Source organism: Lonchura striata, chromosome 1A, assembly GCF_050655825.1.
Source record: "Lonchura striata isolate lonStrDom1 chromosome 1A, ASM5065582v1, whole genome shotgun sequence".
NCBI classification, from domain to species: Eukaryota; Metazoa; Chordata; class Aves; order Passeriformes; family Estrildidae; genus Lonchura; species Lonchura striata.
In genome coordinates, this window is record NC_140741.1 from 17862253 (window position 1) to 17889559 (window position 27307).

General features: G+C 41.3%; 1 protein-coding gene across 31 annotated transcripts in view; it reads right to left on the reverse strand.

Annotated features, from left to right (window-relative positions):
• The window catches only part of SOX5 (SRY-box transcription factor 5), a 607791-nt gene that overhangs the window by 272909 nt on the left and 307575 nt on the right, over positions 1-27307 (reverse strand). For 3 of the 31 annotated variants that reach the window (XM_085570327.1, XM_085570326.1, XM_085570314.1), the window contains exon 1: positions 9789-9889. The exons of 19 other annotated variants lie outside the window; for them this stretch is intronic. In XM_085570327.1, the coding sequence (XP_085426453.1) occupies positions 9789-9880 (92 nt within the window). In that variant the 5' untranslated portion in view covers positions 9881-9889. Of the gene's footprint in view, positions 1-236; positions 8465-8945; positions 9300-9788; positions 9890-27307 lie in introns of those variants that run through there. 9 more of the 31 variants (XM_085570328.1, XM_085570321.1, XM_085570329.1 and 6 more) reach the window with 6 other exon arrangements.

Sequence of the window (27307 nt, forward strand, 5' to 3'; positions counted from 1 at the left end):
ACACACATAATGGGGTCCTGATTCAGGATGCTTGCACTCTACAAAAACACACTAAATCAATGACACTAATACACGTGAAGATTATCTGTAAAAGAGATGCATGGCATGCTTGAGAGTGGCACAGCACTTTCCCTATAATTTGCCTGGCATTTCATGCAAACGCCTAATGTGTATTCCTGAGTCATACAATTCATTTCAGACTTTAGGCAAGAACAGAAAAAGTGAGCAGAACTTACAAAACATAAGCCAAGGAGGAGAGCCTTCCACTGAGAAACTCTGCCAAATTCTAATCTCAGTTGTAAAACCAGAATCAGCCCGATGTTCATGGGGTTTTGACAAAGATGAGAACTGGTAGCCTTCTTTAAAACACACCATAAATTTCTACTTCTGTGTCCAAAACCCAGGAGCAAAAAAAAAAAAAAAAAAAATCAAAGCCCGAACCTGAAGAGAGAAATGTATTTTCCGTGTCCCTGTTATATTCAAATACAAAAGCCTAGATATTTTTAACAGACATGGAAAAAAAGAACTATTTGGCTTTACTCAGCAACTGCAGAAGGAAACTGTACCAAAAGAATAATATTGCATGTTCTGCTTTCAGTTGATTTCATTTAGCCTTTCAGTTCTATTTCAGTTATGTTTCATTTAGCCTATTTTTTTTTTTAAATAATCATCATGTTTTGGTGATTCACATTTCACACCATCCCAGGAACAAGTCATGTAAATACAACACAGCAAAATGACCCAGTTTGTTATTAGACATGCAAAATGGGTAAGAACATCCTTCCCTCCGCCCTTACCAACCATCACCTTCCCACACATCTCATGTCTATCCAAAAAAGCCTCTGCCCTGGTGAGGCCATGGTATTGAAACACAGGGATGAAACTCTATGAACAGAAACCTGACTAATTCTTGGATTATGTTTTCAGTCTTGTTTTACAAAGTGAATGTAATGAGGACGCTAAGGGAATTTATCTGGAAGTAGAAGACTTCTCTGCAGCCTGATATAGAGCACTCAGAACTACAGCTTCCTTCCAGCACAAAGCTCTGCTCTAGTGCTTTAGTCCTAACCCAGGCAGGCCACCCCTAAAGGTCAGGGAACACCACATGCTTCCTGCCCTTTATCAAGCATTCTCTCTCTTAAATCAAGGAATACTTCCATTTTCATAAAAATGGCGTGCAGAGATGCAACTTTGGCCTTTCAGATGGTGATGAGTTTTAGCTTCATCACACTCTGCTGGGGTGTAATCTCTTCATGCCCCCCAGCAGAGAGACTCCAAACCACAGAGGGCAAACACAAACGGGTCTGTGCAGACAAGAGTGCACGCTCCCGACATTCTGGGAGGCTCGTTGGTTTAAATGGCAAAAAAAGTCTGGTGAAATATTTCCATGTACCTATGGTGAAATAAAGGTATAAAAGCATTAAAAAATGTTTAGAACTGCTAATATTTTCTTTAGATTTGGAATCCACCGAGCTGACAATGGCGAGTAAGTCCAGCTCGCTGTCACATACATCAACTTTGGCCGTGCCCAACCTCTGAGATGAATCAATGAAACCCGGGTCAGTTTTATCAGTCACACATTCTTAAAACAATTAATGCAAGCACCAAAGAAACCAGGAGGATGACAAACAGTATGGGTTTCTCTTTACATGAACTACATTCCTAGCGTTTTCTTCTCTAGAGATACAAAGGTCCATGAAGAACACTAGATGTAGACAATGCTCTTAACTACAAAAATAGCACATACCTCTCCCACAAGTTCCTCACCATTAAAAAAAATTCTGAGTATTCACACAAGAAAATTAAATATAAATTCACTCTGCTTATATTTTTGCCCCCAAATGTAACAGAACTATATGTTTCTGTTACGACAGAAACAAATGAGCAGTAAAAAAACTGTAATAAAATCACAAAGAAAATTAGCACTAAGGCAACATTTTATGGTATGTTTAGGTCTAACAGCAGTCAAACACCCACATCCTAGGGAAAAAAAAAACCACACGCCAAAAAACTTAAGACAGTCTATATGAACTTGAGAAAACACAAAGCCAGAACTGCATGGCAAAACAAAATAAAATTATTACAGATCTCAAAAAGCATATGCCAAAATGAATTTTAATACCTGGTCTTTAAAAAAAATCAGAAGTATGAAAAGGAAATCTGGAATATTAAATATAAATTTTAAATACTAAACATAAATTTAAAAACTAGCAAAATATTAATGTAAATTAAGAATTGAGAAATATTACCTGATTAATCCCACTGCACTTTTAAGGGAAACAAGGTCAACGCCGTTTCAAACTATCAAAGCGAGCCACAAGCTTTTCCTCATTTTCACTTTACCTCTGAGTGCCACAAGTCAAAAATAATATCATCATGTTGGAATTACTCTTTATCTTTAAACAAGGTGACAAAAGGACAAGTTCAAGAGAAGTGCCAAGCCAGATCAAAATCAGGACATTGGAAAATGTTTGCCAATTTCTTTCAAAACAAACAGCTCCCCAATACCATGGGAAGCACCTGAACTTCATAGTAACATCTGATAATTCTAGCGAACGGAATTCAACATTCCCTTCTTGTTCTGTTTAAAACAATTGAGTAATTAATTGAGTAAATAAATTTCACACCTATCCTAAAAAATGACAGGCAGCTACTCTGAATTACTATTGTACACCTCACAATTTCCATCCACTTCTCACATTATTTTCAAGTCCCATGGCCTCTGCAAGAAGCACTGGCTCAGTAAAATTCCTCCAGAACCTCATCTAAATTTTTATATAAATATCTATATTTATAATGCAGAGAGACTTCAGCTAAGAAAAAAGTCCCCAGCAGGAAAATGAAAGGACTTCTTGCTGCTTCAGAGAGTTTACAAGCATTGTGTTCATCACAAAGTTCAAAGAATAATCAAAATCACTCGCTTATAAATTCCTCGAGAACCTCATCTAAATTTGCTGTCTCCCAAGAACTACCACGCACAGAACACCACGCTGTCCCAAGGACACATAGGCTCAGGAACAACTTTTGGGGACTCCTGCCTTCCCAGCTGGCGTGGAAGGGGTGACGAGGCATCGGCGTGGGGGTGACGAGCGGTGTCTCTCAAGTGGAGCTGCAGTGCCTTGGGCTTGCTGTGGCACACCCAGGGCCCAGCCCGGGCAAGGCCACCTGGAGCAAGGCAGCCCCTCTGGAAGGTGTGGGAGGGCTGAGACAGCACCATCACCACCCTCAGCACAGGGCATGGGCGAGGACTCTGTAGTGGTGGTGTTTTGACAACGGGGCTGTGGGAGGAGATGGGAATGGGACAAACGCCATCAGTAAATCCCCGCGACTGCCAGCCCTCACCCGTTGGCCAGAGCCACCCAAAGCTCCAGAGAAAAACAGCCCATTCCAAAAGTTCTAGAAGTTCTGGTGTGGGTAATTCAATAATGTGAAGAGGATTTGCTTACTTTGCAGCCTTTGTGGGTTTTAACATACTCACATACAACATAATTTTACCTTTTATAGGAAGGAGTCTTCTCAAGTTTTCCACATTTGATAAAAATCCATATAAAATCTAAGAGGGAAATACTTTTTGCTTTTAAGGATGCTACTTATTAAACAACAAACTCCTTGCCATCATCAGAGAGGCACTACAGCTATTGATTAATTGCTGTGAGCACTTCTTTTCTCTTGACTACAGTAGCAGAATTCACAGGTATTGAATATTGCCAGCCTGTATTTCCAGTCAGGTAAAGTGCGACAACATTTTTCCCTTTCCACTTCTGAGTTAATTATGCTATAACCAGGCCTGAGCAAGAAATTAACAAAATAAAACAAAACGGAAAGTCAAGAGTATGTCAGACTGACTTCTGCAACAGTTGCGAAGGCACAGGCATCGCACACAAACATAAAGTTACCCTATATTTCAAGTCTATTATGAAAAGCCTGTGAAGAAACTGTAACTGTACTCTCAGAGGAGACACTCTTTTTCCCCCATATAAATACTATTTAAAGTGTATTTTTATACACCTACAGATATATTGCATTGCACAGACACATATTCCTATCCTATCAGGCAGCTTCACATTTAAGTAACTCAACCAGATACTCTGTGCCTCCTAAATGATAAAGCCATAAATGCTCGTTAAAGCTCCCCGAGAGGCAGTAAATATTTTGTAAACTAGTTATATTTATGATCTCTGGACAGAAAGAGAAGGAAAAACAATTCCTCGCCCATGTAAAGGTACCAATCAAACACGCTATGCACATAAACACTGCAAGATGCTTGGTGGGAGACTGTGTATATGTTTGTGTGTGTTTTAATTAATTCCTGAATGCATATGATGAGCTAGCCACCCAGAATTAGTAATGCCAAACTCCCAATTTGATTCAAATGCAATGAATACAACAGTCAAATTGTACAGGCTGGTGTGTCACTCATCAGCTCTCTCATTCGGGCTTTTGCCTTCCAAGACTAGTTCACAATTTCAGCAACTGGTAAATTATTGAGATGTTCATTAAAATCTGTAATCTGTAACAGTCAACTTCTTCTTAGCCAAGCATAAACCCAACAAATTAAATTAGTGCATGCAGGACATGAAATAATAGTTTGCAAACACATTAATTCCTTCAGACTTATCTCAGAGAAATAAAACCGTTAATTTTTATCACTGCAAAAAACTAATACCTGCAACTTTACACTGGCACTCTATTTATTCTTCAAATCCCAGATCCCTACAACCATAAACTTAAGCAATCAAATCCTTTTCCCAAAATGTCTCAATGAAGTTAAAGGATATTCAGCTCGATAGTAATCTTTTAAATGAAATAATCTACTTCTACAGGTAGATTTTAGGAGAGTGGGACAGCATTCTGAGCAAGCCGAGTAATGGAAAGGTGTTATTCTTTCTCCAAAATTCTCAGCAAATGCAGCAGAATAAAGCTTTTAGGGTAACTAGCTAAGAAAAGCACTTAGGAATACGCAAAGTTTCCTTTTAAGAAAATGACTTCTCCATTTGACAGTGTTGGTACAACCCCAAAATAAATTCAGTGGGAGTCTGAAATGACTCGTGCAGTGCAGCAGTAAAGCAGCTAAGTATATTTTTTTCCTCCCAGCAGAGGCTTACTTTACATACTTGAGCCTTTCCCTTCTACAAGCTATTCACTAGAATGGGGAACATTCCGAGATCACGCCATCGGTGACTGCCAACGTTGAACTTGTTCCACTGTCCCCATCCCCACTGCTCCCATCCACACCTTTTGTCTTTTCCAGCTCTGCCTTTTTCTCTTACAGAGACATTAACCCACCCGTCCTTCTACAAGCACTGCATATCACTTTACCTTCCACTGGCATGTTGAAAAAAAAGACAAAAAATGTAAAGGAAATAATGAAGAAGAGAAAGGATGTCACTCTGCCTGGGTGCCTAGCATAGCCTCTCTCTCAGCCTACAGAGAAATGTAAATATGCAGTAATTAATTTGGGTTTAAGAACATTCCATACACTAGGGATATTGGTAAGCAGTCACTTTATCTATTTTTCATTAATCAGAATTATTAAGACATTAAAACTTTACATTGGGCATTTCTGAGTTTTTATCATTCTGTAAATTTCCCAGCTGTCCACGATGGTTCCGGCAGCATTGTCTCTACCTTATTCTCAGTGAAGCAAACTTTCTATTGTGGCCAGACTTGTTATATTTAAGTATAATGACCCAACATAAAAAAAAGGAAAAAAAAGAAAAAAAAAGAAAGAGAAAAATAAAACAACAAAAGACTTATTATTTTCAAGACCTTTAGAGCCAATGCAGGGTGACACAGGCGCTCACACAGCACATCCCAGAAGTTACTCTTTCCCTGTGTAACACACGGAGTGCATTCCAGTTATAATATCTCCCCACAATGTTGCTGCAAACATCATCCCCCTCACCGTACACATTCTGATGCTCCTCTCAATCAAGCAGCTGAACAACCACAAACAGAAATAAAGGCGTGCAAGGAACTGCTCAGGGAAGGATGAAAATCCTCACAATTTTGACACGGTAATTAATTATACATGTTAATTCACAAAACCTTCTGCAATTTACCGGTGATGCTGAATGAATTAATGAGTGTTTATTTGTCTGATACTGAGGATCATTTTCATTCTAAGTGCGTACCTCAAATTCCCCCTGCTAATGGCCACAGACACAGAAGAGAAGCCCCCTGAATTCAGCTCTCTTCAGCTGGGGTGACTGAAAGTTTCTGAAGTGTTTGCAGCTTACTGAGACACACCAAAACCTCACAGGAAAGACAATGGGCAAAGAGAAACGACCTCCTGAGAGACACACGGATGCTCTGAGCTGCAAACAACTTTGCCTGACAAATCTTTACCTCCTTGTCGGTTGCTGTTCAAGTTTAAAAACAAACAGTGGGAGACGGGTAATAGTAACAGGACTGAAGTGGGACACGCTGGTATGACAAGCTGAACCCCAAGCGACTGCAGAAATGTGCTCCAAGAACTGTGCTGACTGAGAATCCAAGGAAAAGAACCTACCATAAACACCTAGAAAACAATGATCTGTGCATCGTGCACACACGCACACACGCCAGCTCCACAGGCATTTGTGGGTCTGAGGATCCCTGTCTGTGCAGAAGGAAGTATGTCCTCGTGGCTGTTCCCTGACAAACACACACACGTTACATGGACACTGCCTGGGTCTCCGAATGTGTGTGTGTGTGTGTGACTATAGTCAAACACACGCAATGTAAACAAATGGTAATGATTAACAAAGATACTGGTCTCTATCCCCAATTTCAACTGCAGAAAAAAAATTGTTCAAAAAAAAATTTCAAAAAAATTGCACGTCCTGAGGTTCGTTTTTTATTGCTTCCCATTTCTACTGCTTGCTGTTATCTGCATGGCAAAAGGAGAGCAGTGTATTGATTATTTAACTAGAATGTTTACAAGAGCAAAGCTGGATCTCTGAAAATGAAACCTATGCCTAGGGGCAAAAAAAAAAAAAAAGAAAAAAGAAGGGAGTAGAGAAGCTCATTCTAAAGATGATGGTTGCCCCAAATGACTTGTTTATATATAAAATTTATACAAATATCTATATTTATAATGCAGAGAGACTTCAGCTAAGAAAAAAGTCCCCAGCAGGAAAATGAAAGGGCTTCTTTCTGCTTCAGAGAGTTTACAAGCACTGTGTTCATCACAAAGTTCAGAGAATAATCAAAATCACTCGCTTATAAATTTCTATGTGTAAACTTAGTGAGGCACATGAAATACTTGAATCTATCGATTGCATGAAAACAACAAATGCATGAGCATGATGCCAGATCAAATTTGACATCAGAAACAGTAACAGTTTCCTCAGGTAGTTGAACTAAGTTAATACAGTACACGTGAACAAAACCAATTTTGTCCTATTATTGTAATGCTAAGAAACCGAAGGAAAATGCCAAGTATTCCAAGTCTGAAAAATTAATTGCATTAAAGATGACCTTGGAGTAGAGCAACCTAGCCAATTTCACTTTCTAGTAAGGAAGCATTCTAGTTTCAGAACAAGGATTGCAAGTGTTAAAATAGTTCTTTTCTGCATTTCCAAATTTTAATTTTCTCCGATCTTTTAATTCAAGTGTTCTTTCCTGTCCTTCCTTTGCATGTATGTTCCTCAGCCCACTTAAATGTTTTTATCTTGCCTTCTTTTCTATGCCTTTACTATCAAATTCAGTAGGTTTGAACGATGAACAGCTTGACTTAGCATATTTTTAACCAGCTGGTCTAGCACCTAGCTTGTATTGCATAGTCAGATACAACCAAATGTTTATACAGGAGAAGACAAGAAAAACCTCACGAAGACAAGAAAAACCTCAGTAACACGCATCCTGGCATTCTTTCGTTTACTGCTTAGAAATGAAAGTTTGGACTGTTTACTGCAGTCGCACATGGGGCTATTAACCTTTAAAAGAGAAGCCGGAGGGGAGGGATGCAGGACCATGAACGCACGGACGTACAAGCACCTGAGAAAACGCTTCCAAACATCTCAGGAGAAGCAGATCATATGAAATAAGGACTGAACTCTCGGAGGTCACAAGCCACCAGCAATGACAGCAAAAACTTGATTCCAAGCAGGGAAGGCTGCTGCTTCGGGCAGGGGGAGACGGGCACATCTACGTCATACCCGAAGCCCGCTCGTCATACCCAGACCCGGCTCTTGACACTCCGCGAGAGAGGCGACGGCCAAAACTTGGAGGCAAGAGTTTCACTTTTTCCCTTTCTTTTTCCCTTTGGGTTATTTTTCCCACCTCTCTCTCCTCACGCAGAAAGATGTTCTCCTGACGGAGGGCTGGGATGTTAACTTGCCTAAAAATAATAGCTCCTGCTAGATCAACAAAAGGTCATGTGCTCGGCAGAGCGCCTTCCCAAGTTTGACGGGAGCCTGAGGCTGGAAGTTAGAAGATGCCCGGGAGCCTGGCCGCCACCGGGCATCCTCCGACCGCTCTGCGGGGAGTCCCCGGGCAGGAGAGGGGAGGTTGTGCCCAGGAAGGTGGCTCGGCCGCCCGGCTGGGCTAGCGGAGGGTGTGCGGCAGGAGGGCACGGCAGCCTCTGCGGCCCCGGAACAAAGCTGCGCGCCGCGGGCGCTCCGCCCGGGGCCGGGGGCTCGGCGGCGCCCGCCACCCCGGTCAGTGACACGGCGCCGGGGCAGCGAGGGAGCGCGGAGGGACGCGGATGGGCGCGGGGGGAGCGCCTCTCTGCCCGGCCTCCCGCCGCCGAGCGCCCGAGTTGCGCGCCCGTCCCCGCGTGTCCGTGTGCCCGCTGCCCATCCGCGCACACGTGCGCCAACGGGCGTGCTCGGATAAATTTAAAAAAAAAAAATGGAAATAATAATGCAATAACAAAGCACGAAACAGAACGGGAAAGAAAACACGGGGAAGAGACACCCCCACACACATACATACACCCCCGCCCCAACAACTCGACTCACCTTTCAAACTCCTGAGGTAAATCAGGGTCAGTTAGCATGCTGGAAAAGCACAATTTCCCTTTGTCACAGCAGCCACCTATGGTCGCCTCCAACTGAACCTGTCAAGTGAGTCCAAACCTTCTAAACCGATTGATTTTCTCTCTCGCTCGCTCTCTCTCTCTCCCTCCCTCCCTCCCTCTCCCTCCCTCCCGGCTCGCTCGCTCTGAGCGAGGACTCCTTGACCAGTCTCTTAAAGGGGCAGCGCGCTCGCAGCACGATGAGCGCGCAGCTCCCCCCGCCGCGCTGCGCGACCTCCGGGGGCCTGTCCTTTTCTTTTAATTCTGCTCGCCCGCCGCCGCCAAACGGGAAAAGTCAACTCCTTCAATGTCCTAAAAAAAACAAAAAACGTGGAGGGGTGGAGGGGATAAGGGGGGGGGGGGGGGGGACGGGGGGGGGCGGGGGAGAGGAGGGGAAAAAGAAAAAGCAGTCCGACAATCCACCTAAACCGGCAAACCAGGAGCAAATCCCCTACGCTGAGGAAGATCAGTGGAGAAAGAAGATAAAACAAGAGCAGACTGATTAAATTGAGACAGTTATCAACTCTCGGAGTTGAAATAGGGGAGAAGAGATTAAACACATAAAAATGTTACCAAAGGCATTTGTGCTCCAAAGAATTTTCATTCCTTTTCCCCCACCCTTCCCGGTCTCTCGCTTACCCTCTTTCTCTCTCTCTTTGGGTAGGGGAAAAAAAAAAATCACCCGCACAACAATCAGGCATTGTTCTGAAGGAAGAAAAGCAACTTTGACAGATTGAAATATAGCAGAGGCCCCTTCAAGGAAACCTGTAAACAACTTGTCACTCACTCTGTCGGTCTCACTGTTAGCTCTTGCTTTCCACAAAGTGCTGCGAACCGTCCCGGCAACAAACCCAAAGTTTCCTCAGCTCCAAACTCCATCAAATAGCCCTGTTGTGTGCAAGGGAAAAGGTAGCCACATGCCAAAACAGCGGGCGCGCACACACGGATGTTCAAACAACAACAAAAATAAACTTTCCGTTCATCTGTTAGGGCTTTTCTCGTTTTCTGTTTAATCACACCCCCCCTTTTCCCCCCGCTACTCTCCGGGCGAGCAGTAGAAGTCCCTCGGTCGTGACTCCCTCTCATTTCCCCTGCCCAGACAATCCCTGATAACAAGGTGGACGAGGCGCGGCTGCAGAGCCCCTGGGCTGGCTGGCGGAGCTCAACCTCCGCCGCACTTCCAATTATCCAGATAACAATCTGCCAGGCGAGGAAGGCAGGCAGGTAACGGGCCTCGGACACGCGGGGACAGCCCCCGCCTCGCCCGGGCACAGCCGCATCCCTCTCCGTGCGGCGGGCGGGGCGCTCCCGATCCGCCCCAGCGGGGACCGGGGGCAGCGGCCGGGAGAGCGCCGCGGGGAAATTCCCGTCCGAGCCGCGGGGATTAGCCGGGGGCTACTTTGCCGGCGGAGCACACAAAGCCTCAATAGTCTGCGCGGCCCGGGTCCGGCTTGGCACTGAACTCGCAGTAAGGGGCGGGAGGGGAAAGGAAAAAAAAAAAAAAAAAAAAAAAAAAAAAAAAAAAAAAAAAAAAAAAGGAAAAATCGGGCGCCCTGTTCTTTCGCACACACGTGCGCACACACCCACACAGGACCACGTATCTATACCCCAGTCTTTCCCCTGCCCTAATTCTTTTCTCTCTCTTCACCTCTTTAATCTGCAGCTGGACAACATTAAGGGCCTTTAAAACCCACGTGGTTTTGACCCCAGAACAGTTTGATTAGGTCCATTGCCACCCCTCTCATCCCTGCCTCCGAGTGGCACGGAGACAGCAAGTTTCCTTTTTGAAATACATACACGTATTTGCACGGAGCATCCATAAAACTTTCAACATTTTCATGCCCGTTGGCTTAAGAAAAATGCCAAATAGAAAAGCTTATTATTTTTAATATCCAACAGCTACGCTGTTTAATTTGGTGCTTTTCACTCCCGGTGCATATGTTAGAAGCCAGCAGGCTCGTGCAGAGGCCAGTCAGTCCAGCGCTGGTATAAAGGCATTATCAGCTGGGATATCAGTAGGGGCTGCTGGCTTTAATCACCGGGAGCAAGCCCACTCCCAACTTGTGCGCATCAGCGCCGGGAGCGCCCGGCCCGACCGCGGCACGGAGCGAGCGACGCAGCCAGCTTTGCCGAGGCACAGCGGAGGATGTGCAGAGCCTGCCTTCCTCCACCACCATGGCGAGCACAATCCGTCCACTTGTGGCATGAGCGAGATCTAATGGCTCCTCACCGTGGGGCAGGGCAAGCCGCCTCCCTTCGGTAGCCCCCAGCAAATCAGATTTTCCACAGAGGGTCCATTCATGGGAGCCTGACAAACTTGTTAATATCTACACGGATTTTTCATTAGTTTTTTAGTGGCTACCCCTTTTAGGACAGCCATGAAGTAGACTTTGAAAAGGCAGCAGATTATTAAAAAGAACAATTCCAAACACTTTCTCTTTCATCTGAGGGTCTCAAACCATGTTAAGTATCACATTACTCCTCTGCAGGTAATAAATATAATTAGGGCCGATTCCAAAACTTTATTTGTATTGAAAAGTATCTCACTCTGCAGGGGCTCCATTCAAATCAGCAAATCTCTGTGTGGAGTAGGAGGCTACTTAGTAAGAGAATTTGGCCTCAAATAAGGAAACTGAGATGCAGGCAGGCTTAGGAGCTTGCCCAAGTTGACACATTTAGTCAGCTCTGGCAAAAGGATGAAAAACAAAGACCCCACATGTCTCACAGTCAACAACAGCCCTCATGCTGCTGAAACATACATATATGTATATGTATATGTGTGTGTATATATATATATATATATATACTTATATATATATGTATATTTGAGCTTTTTTCCCCACAGATTTTTTTTACTTTTACTGTTTTGTTTAAAACATGCTTCATTTCTGTAGTCACATTCTGTAGGGCCCCTCTTCTTGGTGTTTCATTTTCCCCTTGATGCACCACTACCCATCCATAAATGCTGTTCCTTCTGTCCCAGCTCATGCTTTGCTTCCCTTATTTCTATTGCTACCCCTCATGCCTGGCCCTGGGAGAAGTTTACAGAGTGAAGCCACACAGAAGACACATCTGGAAGAAAATTAAGACCACCTTTTATTAAAAGAAGTATAAATCTCGAGCATTTCAGTTAGAACAGGAATACAATACTTTGCACATTAAGCACCATTCAGGTCTAAGCTCTTATCCTTTTACCAACTCAGCTCCACTCCACAACTGTCCTTCTTCCACCATGTCCTTCCTTTGTCTGTTCACATGTATGTACCCCATTCACATATCACTTCTCATCTGAGCTTTTTCAGGACAATGATCACATACTACCCCCCAAGCTGGTATTATTCCTAGCACACTGGGGCTCCTGGTTTGCTGGCTGTCAGCTAATATGATTATAAATCAGAGCAGCCACCATCAACATCAGGAATTATAGAAGAAGACATGGGCTAGATGAGGAAGAAGCAGAAAGAACCCTATTAAAAGGAGGAAAAAAAGAAAAGTGTGGGAGAGAAAACTAAGATAACTGAGGAAAAGGGAGGGCTCAAAAGGGGAGAGGAAATGGAAGGAAGAAAGGAAATCGAGATCTCTCCCCTGAATGGTTCTGACATGAACTCTTCTTTTACTTAACCTAGTTTACAATTACTCTTACCCCGATACATTTTGTGCTCAGGTACCTTCTTCCCCATTACCTTCATTTTATGTTTTCTGCAAATACTGAGCTCCTGCTCCCAGATGACTGGGGAGAAACAGAGTGATGTCCAAAGAGGAGAAAAAAACAACTTACTGTTATAGTAATTTTGTAGTATGGTATCCTTGTCCTATACTGGATTATATGGATAATATATATATTACTAGAATATAGACAGTTAAGTATAGACTTTCTGATGAAATTACTTTCTCATAAGAAGTTCAACTGCAATTGCAAGATGGAGAAAAGGCAAGTTAAGTGGTTTGAGGGAATCTTGAAACCCTTCTAAAAATAATTTCATACTGACTTTTAGCTTGCTTTTTAGAAATTGTCAGGACACATCACAAAGTCTGCTAGCACATCAGAAAGTGGAAAAACTGAAAAATTTGGATAAATAGCCACTGAGAAAGAAGAAAATGTACATAACATGCAACTGTCCAGTTTTTAACATAAGAAATTTTATCCAGTTATGAAACTTTTGACTAGTAATAGGAAGCTCTGGTGCCCCTTTTTACTGAGTGGGTCGTGGTTACAAAACCCACTCGCAACCTCCAGGATCCACATTTAATGCTCACAATTCTTTCTTCTCAAACTGAGAATTCAGACACAAGTTTAAATGTCTTTAACTGACGAGATCTTACTATTCCACTAGCAATGCAGTGAATCTGCATTTCTTTTGCTTTGCTCCCTTTAAGGGATGCCCAAAAAAAAAAAGTCCCAGTAAAAGAGGACAATTTGGGTTGAATACATGAAAAAGCTCTGATTTTCATTTGGATTAGGGGACACAGCTGAAATCATAAACTCCTATAAGAATTTTTGTGCTTAACTGATTTTGTTTTTTTTTTTTTTGTTATTCTGGTTCTCCAGTTCAAGGAGTGAAACAAAAAAAACAGTTATTCACCCAGCTCAAGTTAGAAATACTGTAACTCTGGAATATTGCACAGGCAGAATCCTCAAGTCTTGAGACTAGCATACAGGAAGAAGGAAAACCTTAAATGAAACATTATTATTATTATTTAATCCTTAAATTATATCAGTTCAGTCTAGTGTCTTTGGCAGATACTGCAATACTGTAAGCAAAGGAAGATCTGTGGGGGGCAGGGGGGGCTAAGAGCTCTTTGGGTTTTGTTATTTCCACTGTAGGTTTTAATAATAGAGACCTATGAAGTCCAAGGTAATGTAAGATGTTCCACAGAACGATTTACTGGAAAATTCTCACAGAAAACATGCAAAACTCTGAAGATCATAAACGGATTTTCTTTTTTAGGCACACACTCAAAACAACTGCAGCATTAAGAATTAATCTGTAAAACTTCTAAGAAAGGGTGTTTTGCAACACACTATGGGAGAGTGGAGGGAGAATAGAGCAGGGTTGATGCATTTATTATGAAAAATACCTTGCAAATAAAGAATGCTTACTTCAGAGCATGGAAATGTTTAGCTACAATGCAGTTTGGATCATATGCTTAGGAACAGATTTTTCCTTCCAGTGTGCATGCCTAGCTGCCATTTCCATTAATGGGAATTAAGTACATGTGTCAAGAGGAGAAGTTAACTCTTAGAAATAAAACTAATCTATGCCTTTTTTAAAGAATGTAAATGCCACATCAGGCATGTTCAATGTTGGCAAAACTGAATGCTGAATATAGTATAGCAAAATCTGAGAAGGAGAAGGCGGTCTGGAGGACTGAAATTTCTGTGCTATTTAGAGTTTTTCAATTTACTGCATTTCTTCAAGGAAAAGTAAAACCATCTCATTTGTAAGTGGGAAGCCCTCATTTATCAGTTATTCACTTGCACTTTTAGCAAGGCCCTACCATCTGCAACCTTCCCTGTAAAAAAGGACTGATGCTACCCTTAAAAAGAAATCTGAACCTTCATCTAAATTCAAACTTCCCTGAATATTACAATAAAGTCCCTATTTATTTTTTTTAAAGGAGGTTGAAACTCACTCTTTTATCCTCTCCACACTGAATCAGCCAGGGTAAATACATTTTCAAACTACAATATAAGTAGGGATTTTCAGAAATTAAAATAGTAGATGTAAACATATTTAAAATTAAATCACATATCTATTTTAGCAATAAGTAACTTTTAATTGTAAAACCGAGAAATATTATTGAGATGGCACAATCCTGTTTTCGTGTTGTGAGTTGGTCTCTCACTCTCCCAGCCCCCTCTATTTTGGAGGTTATTATTGTTTTATTATTTCTGTATAAAAGTCTCTTTGTTTGTCCTAGTATCCTTGGTCTGCACAGAAGCAGTTTGAAAAAAAAATTAAATAAAACCAGGACAATTTACAAAAAAAAAAAAAAAAAAAAAGTCATAAAAATAGAGAGCATACCCATGAATAGGAACTGTGATTGAAATTATTTAAGAAGATAACTGGATTTCAAATTTACAGTTACTCATTAAGGTTCTGAACATGAAATGTTACTAAAATAGAAATGTATTGCTCTGAGTATTTGAGTATTTTTTTTTTAATGTGCTTTTTCAGTGCAGCTATCTGGCATGGAGCATCCCATCCCAACCAAAGCCCTCAGCCTCAACTTGGGCCAGTGTCCCTGCTCCACCTCCTTCCTGGTCACAGGGATGGCTCCTGTGAGTGACAGGTCTGATCCCTATCCAACCTTCAGCCTCTCCAATGACAGTGCTAGCGTGAACATTCTCCCTCAATGCCATTCCCAAAGCCTGCTGTGAAGGTGTAAATGCCTGCCACCACACCCCAACACGGAGAACTGACTCCCAGCCAAGGGAAATTACTCCCTTTTTCCCTGGTGCTTGTGCAGATGAGGGGTTGGTAGAAATCAGGATTTAACAGGCAACATCAGCTTCTGAGCCTGAGCATCCTAAAACCACAACTTTGGTTTATTTGCAATGGTAGTTAATAGTTGTTTAGCTGATTCCAAGTGCACTGAAATTGAGATGTCCCTGCTCAACCCATTGGGCCTTTCTTTATGGCTCTCACAACTCTTATCCCACCACATCCTCATCACTCCCACAACATCAATTCTCTTTTTTTGACTGATCCACTGAACAAGGTTAGTCATCACATTTTGTCTTTCTATTTCTATTCCCTCTGCTTCTTTCCACTCTAGTCTGCTCTAACTTGTAACACCAAGGACACTGGGTTTAAAACAAACAGCTTTGCTTCCATTGGTCATCAAGCAACATACAACCAGAAGTGCAAGGGTGTTTTTGGAATAGTCTACATCACCCAGAAATGTGTGTTTTGCGAAGGCATTCCAGCCTTCCTCTTGTGGTCATGAGGTTTGTTCTGGTGTTTGCTGCCCAATTCTCCACACCCACATGTACACTCACTGTCTCCTTCCCTCACTAGAAGTGGTTTCCTTGTAGTGCCACTGCAGCCATTTGTGACACTTTTAGCACAAAACTGCAGCCACCTTGAGCTAATCAGATTGAACTCTTTGCAGGTGTGCATGACTCAAGCAGAGTTTAATTCATGGTCACCCTCCATTTTATATGCTTCAGTGGATTACCAAATAGTAGCAATATAAAAATTTCCTTCAAATAATATTACCACTAGGTATTCACTTTTTACTGGAAGAACAGGGAAGAATTAGGCTTTTTGTAAGAAATATCCTCTATCTGAACCAGTTTACAATTTTGATTGCAACTGCAATTAGTGAACACAAAAAGAGGTAATATTCTTATATTGTGTAAACTCTGTATCTATTCTATTCTCTTTTAGTCTGTATAATCATAAGGACTTGTGTAACTGCTATCTAGAAAATGTTTCATAAATAGAAATACCAAAATGTCAAATTCAGAACAAATTTGGAACTATATTCCCTTCTAGTATGCTATGCATGAGATCCCTACATTATGTATACAGCCTATGATAAGATAAATACAAATCAGTATTTATTAAATGTAGTCTATTGATATTTAACTTGTTATACGAGTCACTGTGAAGATCAAACTCTAAATTAAGCAGTGATTCTAATGACATTAGATGCAAGGGAAGGAGATATAAAACACATTGCCATCCTACACCTTGAACAGTGAACAGCAATCAATGAGTATGTAGAGTTACAGCTCATTTTTAAAGTTACAAAAGCTTACGTAACCCTTAATTTATTTTAACGGTGCTCTGATGAAGTTTCATAAGTGATTTTCCACTTCTGAGTAAGAGCAAAACTCTAAACTCCTACTTTCAGCACACAGACTTCAATTCAGCCACTATTACAGAGAAATAAATACCTAAGTATGGTATAAAGCAGACCAATGGCTTGTTATTGCCATTTCTATGGAGGCTTAACTCTTGCTTCTCATCTCTCATTACATGGGACAGAAACATTGCCAGGGTAGAATGCTAAAAGCCCCTGGGAATGCTTCTGTACCTTGTACAGGGAAAAATGGGGAAAATACTGCCACAGAGTTCTGAAGCATAAATATGGGAAAATCAGAATATCTGGGGACCCTCTTCAAAAGCCCTAATGCAACCCAGGTACAGGGCTGACTACTTTCTAGTACCAATTAGCTTGTAAGACAGATCTTCAACAGTTGCCACTGAAGTATATTCAGAATATAAAAGAATCGGAAAGGAGATATAAAAGAATATAAAAACACAGGGAAAAAAAAAAGACCACTGGACTGAGACAAACGAATATTCTTAAGATAAAAATACAAAGAAGTTTCTCAGGAATGTTTATCAAAGAAAATTTATGTAATAAATTTTTCTCTGCCTGGAGAAGATCCAGAGCTGAATGTCTCTTCTCTTGCCATGTAACATTGTACTGAATCCAGACTGAACATTTGGTCACACACTTTTTGCTTTCAATAAAATTTTCTATTTCCAATGTGGCTTTTGTTTTGTTGTACAAAATTTAATTTCTCTTTCTTTTCTATGCGTTTTCTTTTTGTCATTATTTCAGAGTTGTGTTAAAGTAATTAGTAACATGATGCCAAGGACTGAACCACACAAGCAACCTAAATATTTTGATTCACAGAGAATGCAGTCCATAATTTACAAAGTGCCTGATCCCATCCAATAAATAAAATAAAATAAATTTGACAACTTCTGAATGTTAACAGTCTAAGCTATACAGAGAAAAACATCAAAACGCAGAAACAGTGTAATGTCACCACATCAGATATAAGACAGCCTTTTAACACTTTTTCAAGAAATTAAAACACATTTGTACTTACTTTTTTAACATTTGCCCCCACACAATCAGTCCTGTCAACCATTTCTCCTGACACTTGTGGCTACTGCCCTTTCTTGAGAACCATGTGGATAAAACTCTGGGCAGGGATTTCACAAGTGAAATGTCACAGGTGAAATTTGTTCTCTTAGTCTGAGCTAGCAATAGAATGGCAGCAGGTGTTTCCAGAAGTGCAAATTGGGTGGAAAATAAAAGGAGGAGACATCTACTTTTTTTCTTCCTCTTCAGTTTTTTGTTTGTTAGTTTGTTTTTTAACTGGCTTTGACTTTTTCATTTATTTTACAACTTGCCATAAATTTTTCAGAAGGGTCCCAATATTGTAGTTAAAGTTAAAAACCTGCTGTATGCAGCCAGGACAGGCATTTGGCACAAAAGCAACCATACAGAGACTTGTGCATATAATCTCTAAAAAGATCACAGCTTTTAAGGTGATTTGTGGGCCATGACACACAGGGCCACAAAAACATGACATTGCCAGGATTTGTGTTTCATTGAATGAAAAAAATGTACATCACTTAATAAAAGCAATTTTTTCTTATGTTAGTTTGAAAAATCACCACTGAATTTAAGTGAGGATTCTGCCTCAGACACAAAGTACAGCCTGCATCAAAGTAAGAGTCATGTATCCATTATATTATCTCCTAGATATATCAAACAAGGTGGGCCCAGACTGGAAAAGTGTTCTGTAATGAGGGGGGAAACTTATTCCTGTCCCCACCTCCTGCTGAATGCTTTAACTGCTTTATTACTTCATAAAAATATATAAATCCAAATACATGTTACTTCTGAGCCAAAAGTAAATTACAAGTTACATAAAAGACTGTTTCCTATTTTGTCTGTTTACATTTGACTGACTTGTTCTTATAACTGAAAAATAAAAAATAACTGATCTCCCTTTCTTTTATTTAATAAACTTCTATTTTTATTATTTATCTTTTCTCTAAAATGTCTCATAGCTTTTTCCTTATATAGAAGTCAGTCTATTCATGCACCTTGTGAAGGTCTTTTTCAAAAACTGCTATTATAGGGAAAAAAATCTAATTATTGTAGTTTATTATTTGTTGACAAGTTCAAGCAATTATCTTTATACCTATTTTTTTTCTCTACAAAAGCTATGGTGATGGATAGCTATTGTATCACAACACTCATCCATATGTCTCCTAGTTTTAATTTTTATTACCATTTCAACCAATTTATCAAGTAAGGAAAGAAAAGTCATTAGACTAATTCTCAGCATCAATTCTACTGTTCAATTAAAGAGAAGCAGAAAAATGGCTTTCTCCAACCTTACAGGTTAGAAGCCAATATTAAAAGGAAAGAATACATACTAATTTAGCAGCCCTATTTCAGCTCATCGCCAATTTCCAGTTGCACATTTTGATATGTCCAACTTAACCCACAGCTCTGTTGCTCTTCATTTGATGAGTTTAGCATCTGCTTTTCCTTCACTTTTTTCTCTGACAGTAGCCAATCCTTAACCTTGCAAAAGAATGGCTACAGGTTAGATTTCCCTCTTAAGACTTATTCAGCTGAATATGACTAGGAAATAATTTGGTTTTTCAGCAAACCTGTTATCATTTTTACCTATTATTCTGTGTTATAACAGCAAAGAAGAAAACCTTTATTATTATTCTGTGTTAGAGTACAGAGGGAAAAAATATTTGCAAATGTGACATGGATAGCCTTCTAGAAAAACACCTGAATTTCTTCTGTGTAATTTCGATACCTCCAAGACATTATGCTTGTTTTGGATGGGGCTTTCCCACATTTCTAGCTAGCAATAATCCTGTTGTCCTCCAGTTTTAAGCCACACCTATTCCAATGCCACACTTCTAATACTGAGCTGTGCAAATTAAGTATTCCAGCAGCTTGGAGCCAAGTCCATACTCCACACTTGGGGAGCATTCAGGGGTTAACCTGAACTTCAACCATGCCTTGATACCAAGGATATCTAGAAAATCAGAGTCTGTCTTTGATGTGAAAAGTGATAAGAAATGGCATCAGCTCTCTAGAGCTGAGGGAACTACAGGTTCCTGCAACTGGGAATTGGACCAGAGGTTGTACAAGATGTACATTTTTTACCATGTAAAAGTATTGAGACCATCAAAACTCTTACATGGTTGGACTAATCCAACCATGGACTAGGCCATACAAGAAAAAATTACTCTTATTTTTTAGAAATGATCCAGTGACTTGAATTTACACATCTGACTGCAGAGTTTTGTATGACTACTGTGCATGGCTTGGGTATTTTTATAAGCATGAGAGAAAGTATATAAAAGCAGGATGGTAGAATTTCACTATTAATCAAAACCTTACAGGTTGGGGTTTTTAAAAATGGAAATAAAGACATATTTCTTAAAAACCTTACAAAATATCTCATTGCACTAAAACTTTACCTGCAAACAGTTTCATTATTGGTAAATATTCACAATCTCTGCCAATCTCTCCAATGTCCATACAGGACCTGCAGCCTATCCCTAAAACACAGGATAGTCAATGAAAACTCCTAGGACTGTGTTTTTAAAGGTTGTTACACACAAGATCTGTGTGCCACAATGAATGCTCATATGTGAATATTGAGTTATTAATATAACACAGGGAGTTTACTAAATGGGGAGGACTACAGTAAGCAAACCTCTGAGCAGCAGTTTGTTGGACTGCTCAGATTTTCAGGTTCCTGAATAGCAGGAGTAGCAGGAGGGAGGCTCATCCCCACCTCTGTGAGCAGCCCAGAGACAACAGACATGTGACATACACTTAACTGGACCCACATCACATGAACAGCCAGTCCTGTGCATCTTGGTCTCATTAGCCTGACCACACACAGCCACTCTGCACAAGCCAGGAGCACCTGTCCAGGATTTCCAGATATTCAGCATCAGTCGTTGAAGCCAGGTGATGCTGAGCTGTTTCTGGCTGTCCAAAAATACCGTAGATATCACTGAACAAAGCAACAAGGCAGTAGATTACCTCTGAAAGCCACAGCATGTTGCTAATTCTTTACAGTTTTTGTGTCTAGAGAAGTTTCAGGCTGAGAACATCCCAACACAGAGCAGGAGCCCTGGGCAGGCCTCTCAGCATCACTCTAAACTGGAGAGATCTCTTCCATTCCCACACCAGTGAATAGAAGCTTCCTCCACTCTTAGACCACAGACAATTCTTACTTGGTGTGATGTATTTTACATAGAATTTGTGGTCATTTTCTTAGAAGTGAGACCATACTCCTTGCACTTAGGCTTTTATTAATGTGTAACCACGTGAGTATCATTGCTTTCTCAGTGAAGGAAGTATTCAATGAAAGTGTTCATTTTGAGTACTGAGATATATTTCAAACAAACAAACAAACAAAAAAAAAAAAAACAAAAAAAACCCAAAAAAACCCAAAAAAACCAAGCCTAACAAAAATAAAGACAAGATTTTTTAAAGTGCCTTTATGAATATAAAGGATCTGTAAAGTTGTCACTAGGTGGGTCCATAGCAGTGGATTAGACTTTGAGAGATGTTACATGCAGAACACTGATGATTAAAACAGATGCAATATAGACTAAGACAGAAGGAGCACATGGGAAAGTGAAATGGGAGAGATTCCTTCCTGGAGCTGCAGAGGCATCAGGCCTGGAAACCAAGGGGCTGAGGAGCTGTATTTTGCACTGGCAGCCAATTCTTTAGATGGCTTTTATTAAGAAGAGAACAATTCATATAACAACAGAAATTACTCATATTCTCTGGTAAGCAGGTCCAGGAGCTCACATGAAAGTTCTCCTTTCTGTAAGAAAAGAAGGTTAAAGATAAAGGAAGGTGGTTTTTTTCAGACCCAAACCCCTGAACCTTCAAGCCAAAGGAGGAATGTTCCTTACTTATCCTAGAAAATATTTATTTGGGACAGTGAGTGGAAAGGAAAGTGTAATTTCTTAATTTACTTTCCTCTTGGACTACCATAAGAGTAAGGTGCTGGTTCCAGGCAGAAAACCCTTTATTTTTGGTCTGGTCACATTTATTCAGGTTTAATCAGACTTCATCCAGGAGGAAACAGCCTCAGTGTGGCCACCATGACAGCAAAGAAGGAATAACAGGTATTTTCTCATTTCTGCTAAGCAGAAGCTCTTATCAGAATACAAAGATGATGAAAAACATTGGTGGATTATTTGGTTCCAGCTGGCTCCACATCACACAGTAAGGAAATGCCACGATCTTTGACAGGTTCATATTAGCAAAAATCAAGCAAAAGATTATGGGAAAGCTTCCCGTTCCATTATCAAATAATCTGGGGGAGGGAGAAGGATGGGAGACTAACAGTTTTTCTTTCTAAGCTCTCAGGAAATGCCTATTTTTATGACCCTTTTAGTGTTGAAAGCACTGTCTGAAATAAAGACTAATCTCAAAGGATGTGAAAGCAAACCCATGGTTAGACTGCTCAGAGAATGCAGAGCAGGAAGAAATGAACCATTTTCCTCAGGTGAAGCTGCTGCCCAGCAGGTCAGACTTCATGACTGGAGACAGATGCCAGAGCCTAGAGCCCAGCCCAGGACTCCCTCCACCCTACCCACGACCCAGGACCCCATTTCAGCCCTGGGGCCATCAGCCCTTGTCCCAGGGATGCTGCAGCTTGGCCAGTCTCCAGCTCCCACAGCCCTGCCAAACCTGCCCAGCCATGGCCTCACATCATGGCCCTGTGGATGGAGCTGGAGCTGCCCTGCTCCTGCCCAGCCAGCCTGGGGGCAGCCCCATAGTCCCAGGCCCTGCTGGCACCCTGGCAATAAGCCCTACTTCATCATCCACCCACAACAAGCCTACCCAACAGCCTCCAATACTCACAACAAATAAAAATCAACATCATGAGCATCTTCCTTAGGGAGATGAGAGTAGAACATAGCCCTCATACATGAACACACTCCCACCCTTTCTATAAGCTGTCTATACACTGTGTAAGGTGTCTGAGGCATTATGCAGTCTCATCTGTGGAAGGAACTTTATTAAAGAGTATGGGGACAGAATTTAAATTCTGCCCCCACTGGTGTTTGAATTCACTGCTGCCAAGAGATTGCTCCTTGTCCTTGGACCACACAACTCAAGCTTGTCCTGTCCCTTTGGACCTTATTAGGCTGCTGCTTTTAGGATAAGAAAAAGGATCACCTTGTTGCTCTGGATGCTGCCACGGGAGGAAGGAGGGAGGGCAGTGCCCAAGGCTCTCTGTGTCCCCACTCCAAAGAGCTCCAGGGCTGTGACCCGCAGGGAGGACACCCAGGGAAGGGAGAAGCCAGGGCCAGCCCTGCTCTGCCTGAAGGCTTACAGGCTCATGCCTTGCTGTTCCCAAAGGTTCATTCCTACTACTGACCCAATGTCTGTCTAGAAACTGTTCAAGAAATGCTTTGGTGGGAAATTGAAGTAGCAATGACATGTACTGAATGACAATGTACTAGCACTGTAAGTAAAATACACGACTGAGTAGATGGCCCTCCCATTTCCACACTCTCTTCCATGGCCGTTCCTTCATTTTACATGAAAATGACCACAGATGAAGCATTAAAATAGTTTCATTATCTAATTCATTAGCTAGAAGAGAAATATCTTTCTGCAGCCAAATTACTCTTCATTCTTTCTGGCCAATTTCAGCAATTTCATTAAAAATATTACTGATCCCAGCCAGCCCCAGCCTCCCCTACATTCTGGTGGTTAAGACACTCTCCTCAAAAGTGGGAAACACAGTATTATCCCCCTCTGGCAAGAGGAGAGACCAACCCCCCCAGAGAAGCCCTTCATCTGTGGATCCGGGGAGATCTTTGAGGAAGGTAAGTGCTACACTGTTCATTTCAACCAGGAAAGCAGTGCTTCTGAGTGCACTTTATTTTAAGTTAAGGATCTCTCACAATTGGGAAGTTTCAGCACAATCAGGGCTGGCAGAAGCTAAGAGGAGGTTCTTGGGATCACAAGATTTCATTTAGGCACTTAGGCTCTGTCACTGTTCACATTAAACACTTGCAGATCTGAGCCTAAGTACAGCTCCAGTTCAAGGGAACAAGATATTCCCTGTGTAAAGAAAATAGATACGGTTGGAATAAAATTCCCCAACAGGAAACAGGCTGGAAATACATGTAAACTCTAGAGTTTGAATCAGTCTCTTGGAATTAGTTTTTGATTCTGAAAAATAGAAGTCTGTTATGCCTTTAATATCTGTTCAAAGCCGCTCAAATGTTCAAGGAGAGGCAAAGTTAATTTTTGTTAAGTTTTGCTGTCAAACCACACCAGGATATGTGCAGGACTCATCACAGGGCCCTTGCAGTACAGTTCAACAACACACTCAGCCAAGACAACATCAGACAGCAGCACTCTGTGCATGAGCTAAGCACTATGGGATTATCAGGGCTCTCTCTCAGACACTCCAAAGACACTTGGTAATTTCTGAACAACTGTGACTACATAATTAACATTATTTGATTTCAACATGCATCACCAAAAGCTACACATCATGTCATCTCTAGGTACAGAAATATCACTGAGGTAAAGATGAGCTGCCTAAAATACAGAGGACCATAGGGCAGGAATTCCCCAAATTACAAGGCCACTGTTGATCCAGCTCCTTTCAGATCTTTAAGGTCTTGTCAACCCCAGCACTAAGCAACCCAATCTTAAAAAAAAAAAAAAAAAAAAAAAAGCCTGAATATTCTCATTTTTCTCATTTTAGGGAACTTCCAAACTAGTTAATTTTTTTTTTTACAGCACTTTCAAAATAGAGAATAGTGCATAAGTGCACAGAATTGCTACAAAAAATCACCAATGGATCTTTGGTGAAACTGTTGTTTCAACAGCCACAATTCCTCTTACTGAGAGACTGTTTTCTTTAAGTCACTGTTAGTATGTTATTGACTTCTCTAATACTCAGCAAGGAATGTAGAAAACAAGACAAAAGTTCAGTCTGGAGTGGATTTCAGTGGGGCTGCATCTATGAAAAAAAAAAAAAGTCAAGGTTTGCTCATACTTGGTTTGCCTTCTTGGGGATTTATGGCTGTTTTGAAAAGATGAGGCTCACAGTGGTGGCCATTATAGTTGACATGTTCTTTGGTGTGCTATTTGGATTTTGGTCAACAGAGCATTTTTCTTTATATGCATGTGAAATATCCAAGATCTTAGGTAATGTTGATAAACCAGAAAAACCATTTGTTGCAAATCTGATAGATTTCATGTCAATAGTAGAGCAAACAAGCCTTTTATCTTGTGTTGTATTGCTATTTGCTTCCAGTTAAACCTGGAAAGAGAAAAGCAAGGAAGAAGGCAAAAAGACCAACAAAGCTCAGAACTTTTTAAGTTCTTTAAAATGGATCTGTTCAAACAGCAGATCAAAGTATAGACTGGTTCTTATTTTATCCAGAGTTGGCTTATCCATCCACCATAAGGACTTCTTTAATTCCTGTAAAACAACTGTGTGTTCAGGAGAGTGTCTATTCTGAAAATGTTTCTATTCATAAAAATGGTATTGCTGAATTCTAGCTCTCCAGTATGTTTGCAACTCAATGTGAGATTTACTGGCTGACAGATAAAAGATGTCTTTTTCAAGCAGCAGTCCTGAACACTCAGCGAGGGATCATAAAATCAATCTGGTTACCTAGTGGCTCATCCAGCAACAATAGGCAGAGACAATTTGTTCACTGTCAACACGTGGACAGCTCCATTGCCCTGGCTGCCTTCAGAGGAGCCACGTTCAGATGCCCACTCCTGATGCCCTGAACAAAGGGAGCCTCATCCCACTGTTCTCTGAGTCTGGAGCAGGGGTCGGCAACCTTCCAACAGGGATATGCTAGATTGTAATTTTCTTTCCCGAATTAGAGTTTAAGAATGCTGGCAGGAACTTTGCAGGAGCCAACAGACGCTGCCTCTCAGAGAGGCGACATGCTGCCAATCAGCCGATTGGCACTGCCTTGCCTCTGTGTGAGGCAGGGGCTCCTGGGGAATCAGGATCTCAGCAGGAGCCCAGGCTTCTCTGAGATGCCTCCTGCACTGACCTGCCTGTGTGCCATTTCATAATCTGACCTACTGATGCCATAAGCGGGCAGCTCGTAGCTTCTACCCCTAAAAATCTGTCCAGAATTCAAAGCCAGGCCCTAACTTAGACATTGATTCTAGCATGGAGGGAAAGGACGAAAAGAAAATAGCATTTAACATTCCGTGAAACTTGCAAAGTGATAGGAAATACAAACTTCCTCAGTTGTGCCAGTTTATTTTTAACTCTTGAATTTCTGTCTAGAAGTGTGTGGGCAGCTCCAGTGCTTGAACACACACTTTAGAGAAAAGTGTGTGTTTTAGGTGTTATTGAAACCTAAATACATAGCCCTAAAATACATAGCCCTTGCTATGGTCAAGGGCTTGCTATAGCCCTTGCTATGGGCTTGTATTCTGGGCTCCTCGCATATGCCCTTGCACTTGCTACAAATTCACGTACCTCTTTCACCTTCAAGAGCAGACAAACATTTTCAATTAGTCAGAGAGTAAATACACATAAATACAACACAGTGGTTATGGCAGAATAGATAATGCAAAGCAAGTGCACATTTTAAAATTAAAGATGCTCGAGAAAACAAACAGTAATTTTTTGAGGTTTTTGGCGAGGCAGTTTTCTGAGCTTAACTGAGACATAAAAACTACCATCCCTACTCTCTCATTCAAAAAACTGTAAAAGGGGAGAAGAGCCATCCCACCTCTTTGAGATCTTCAGTGAGTAGCTGTCATGTTTTGAAGGCTCACAAACTGTGCACAACTGTGCACTGCTGCCAGCCAGCCAAGTGATACAGGCGCGGAACTTTGCTCCCCTCACTTTTACACTTCCCAGCCAAACCGAGCAGCAATGCAACTGATGGAGCTGCCACCAGGTACTCTTCAGGCTATTTGAGAGCAGAGCTGTCTATTCCCCTCTTCCTGCTGCCTTTTCCATGCAGGCTGTAGCTTACAGTCCTCTAAGAATAGTGGCGGCTCCAGCTTCTGTGCCATTGGCACTACTTCCCTGGCTTTTGTTCAGTAAATACTCTCATTCTGCTGAGCTGGTAGCAGCTGAGATTGTTGGTGATATATTGTCCCAGCATTAAACACAGTGTCACCTGGCAGGATGATTGACTGGAGCCTGGTTCTTGGCAGAACAGTGTTTTGCAGTTAGTTTGGCATTTCTTTATTAAGTTCAGGTTAGATTCACTTAAGGAATGCGCTTGCCAGCTATGCCATGTTTTTGACTTTATATCCATCATGATGATAAATGGTCTATTTACAAAGATATTCATAATTAAATTCTTACCTTCTTTTCCCAGCCCAGCATAAAACACACCTATCATTGTATTTGGTTGAAGCAAGTCAAATTCCATTAGAAACATTTTCAGACATCTGCATAGGATCCTTCCCTACTCTGCTCGAATCCTGAACTTTCTAGAGCTAAATGTCTATTTTTAGGAC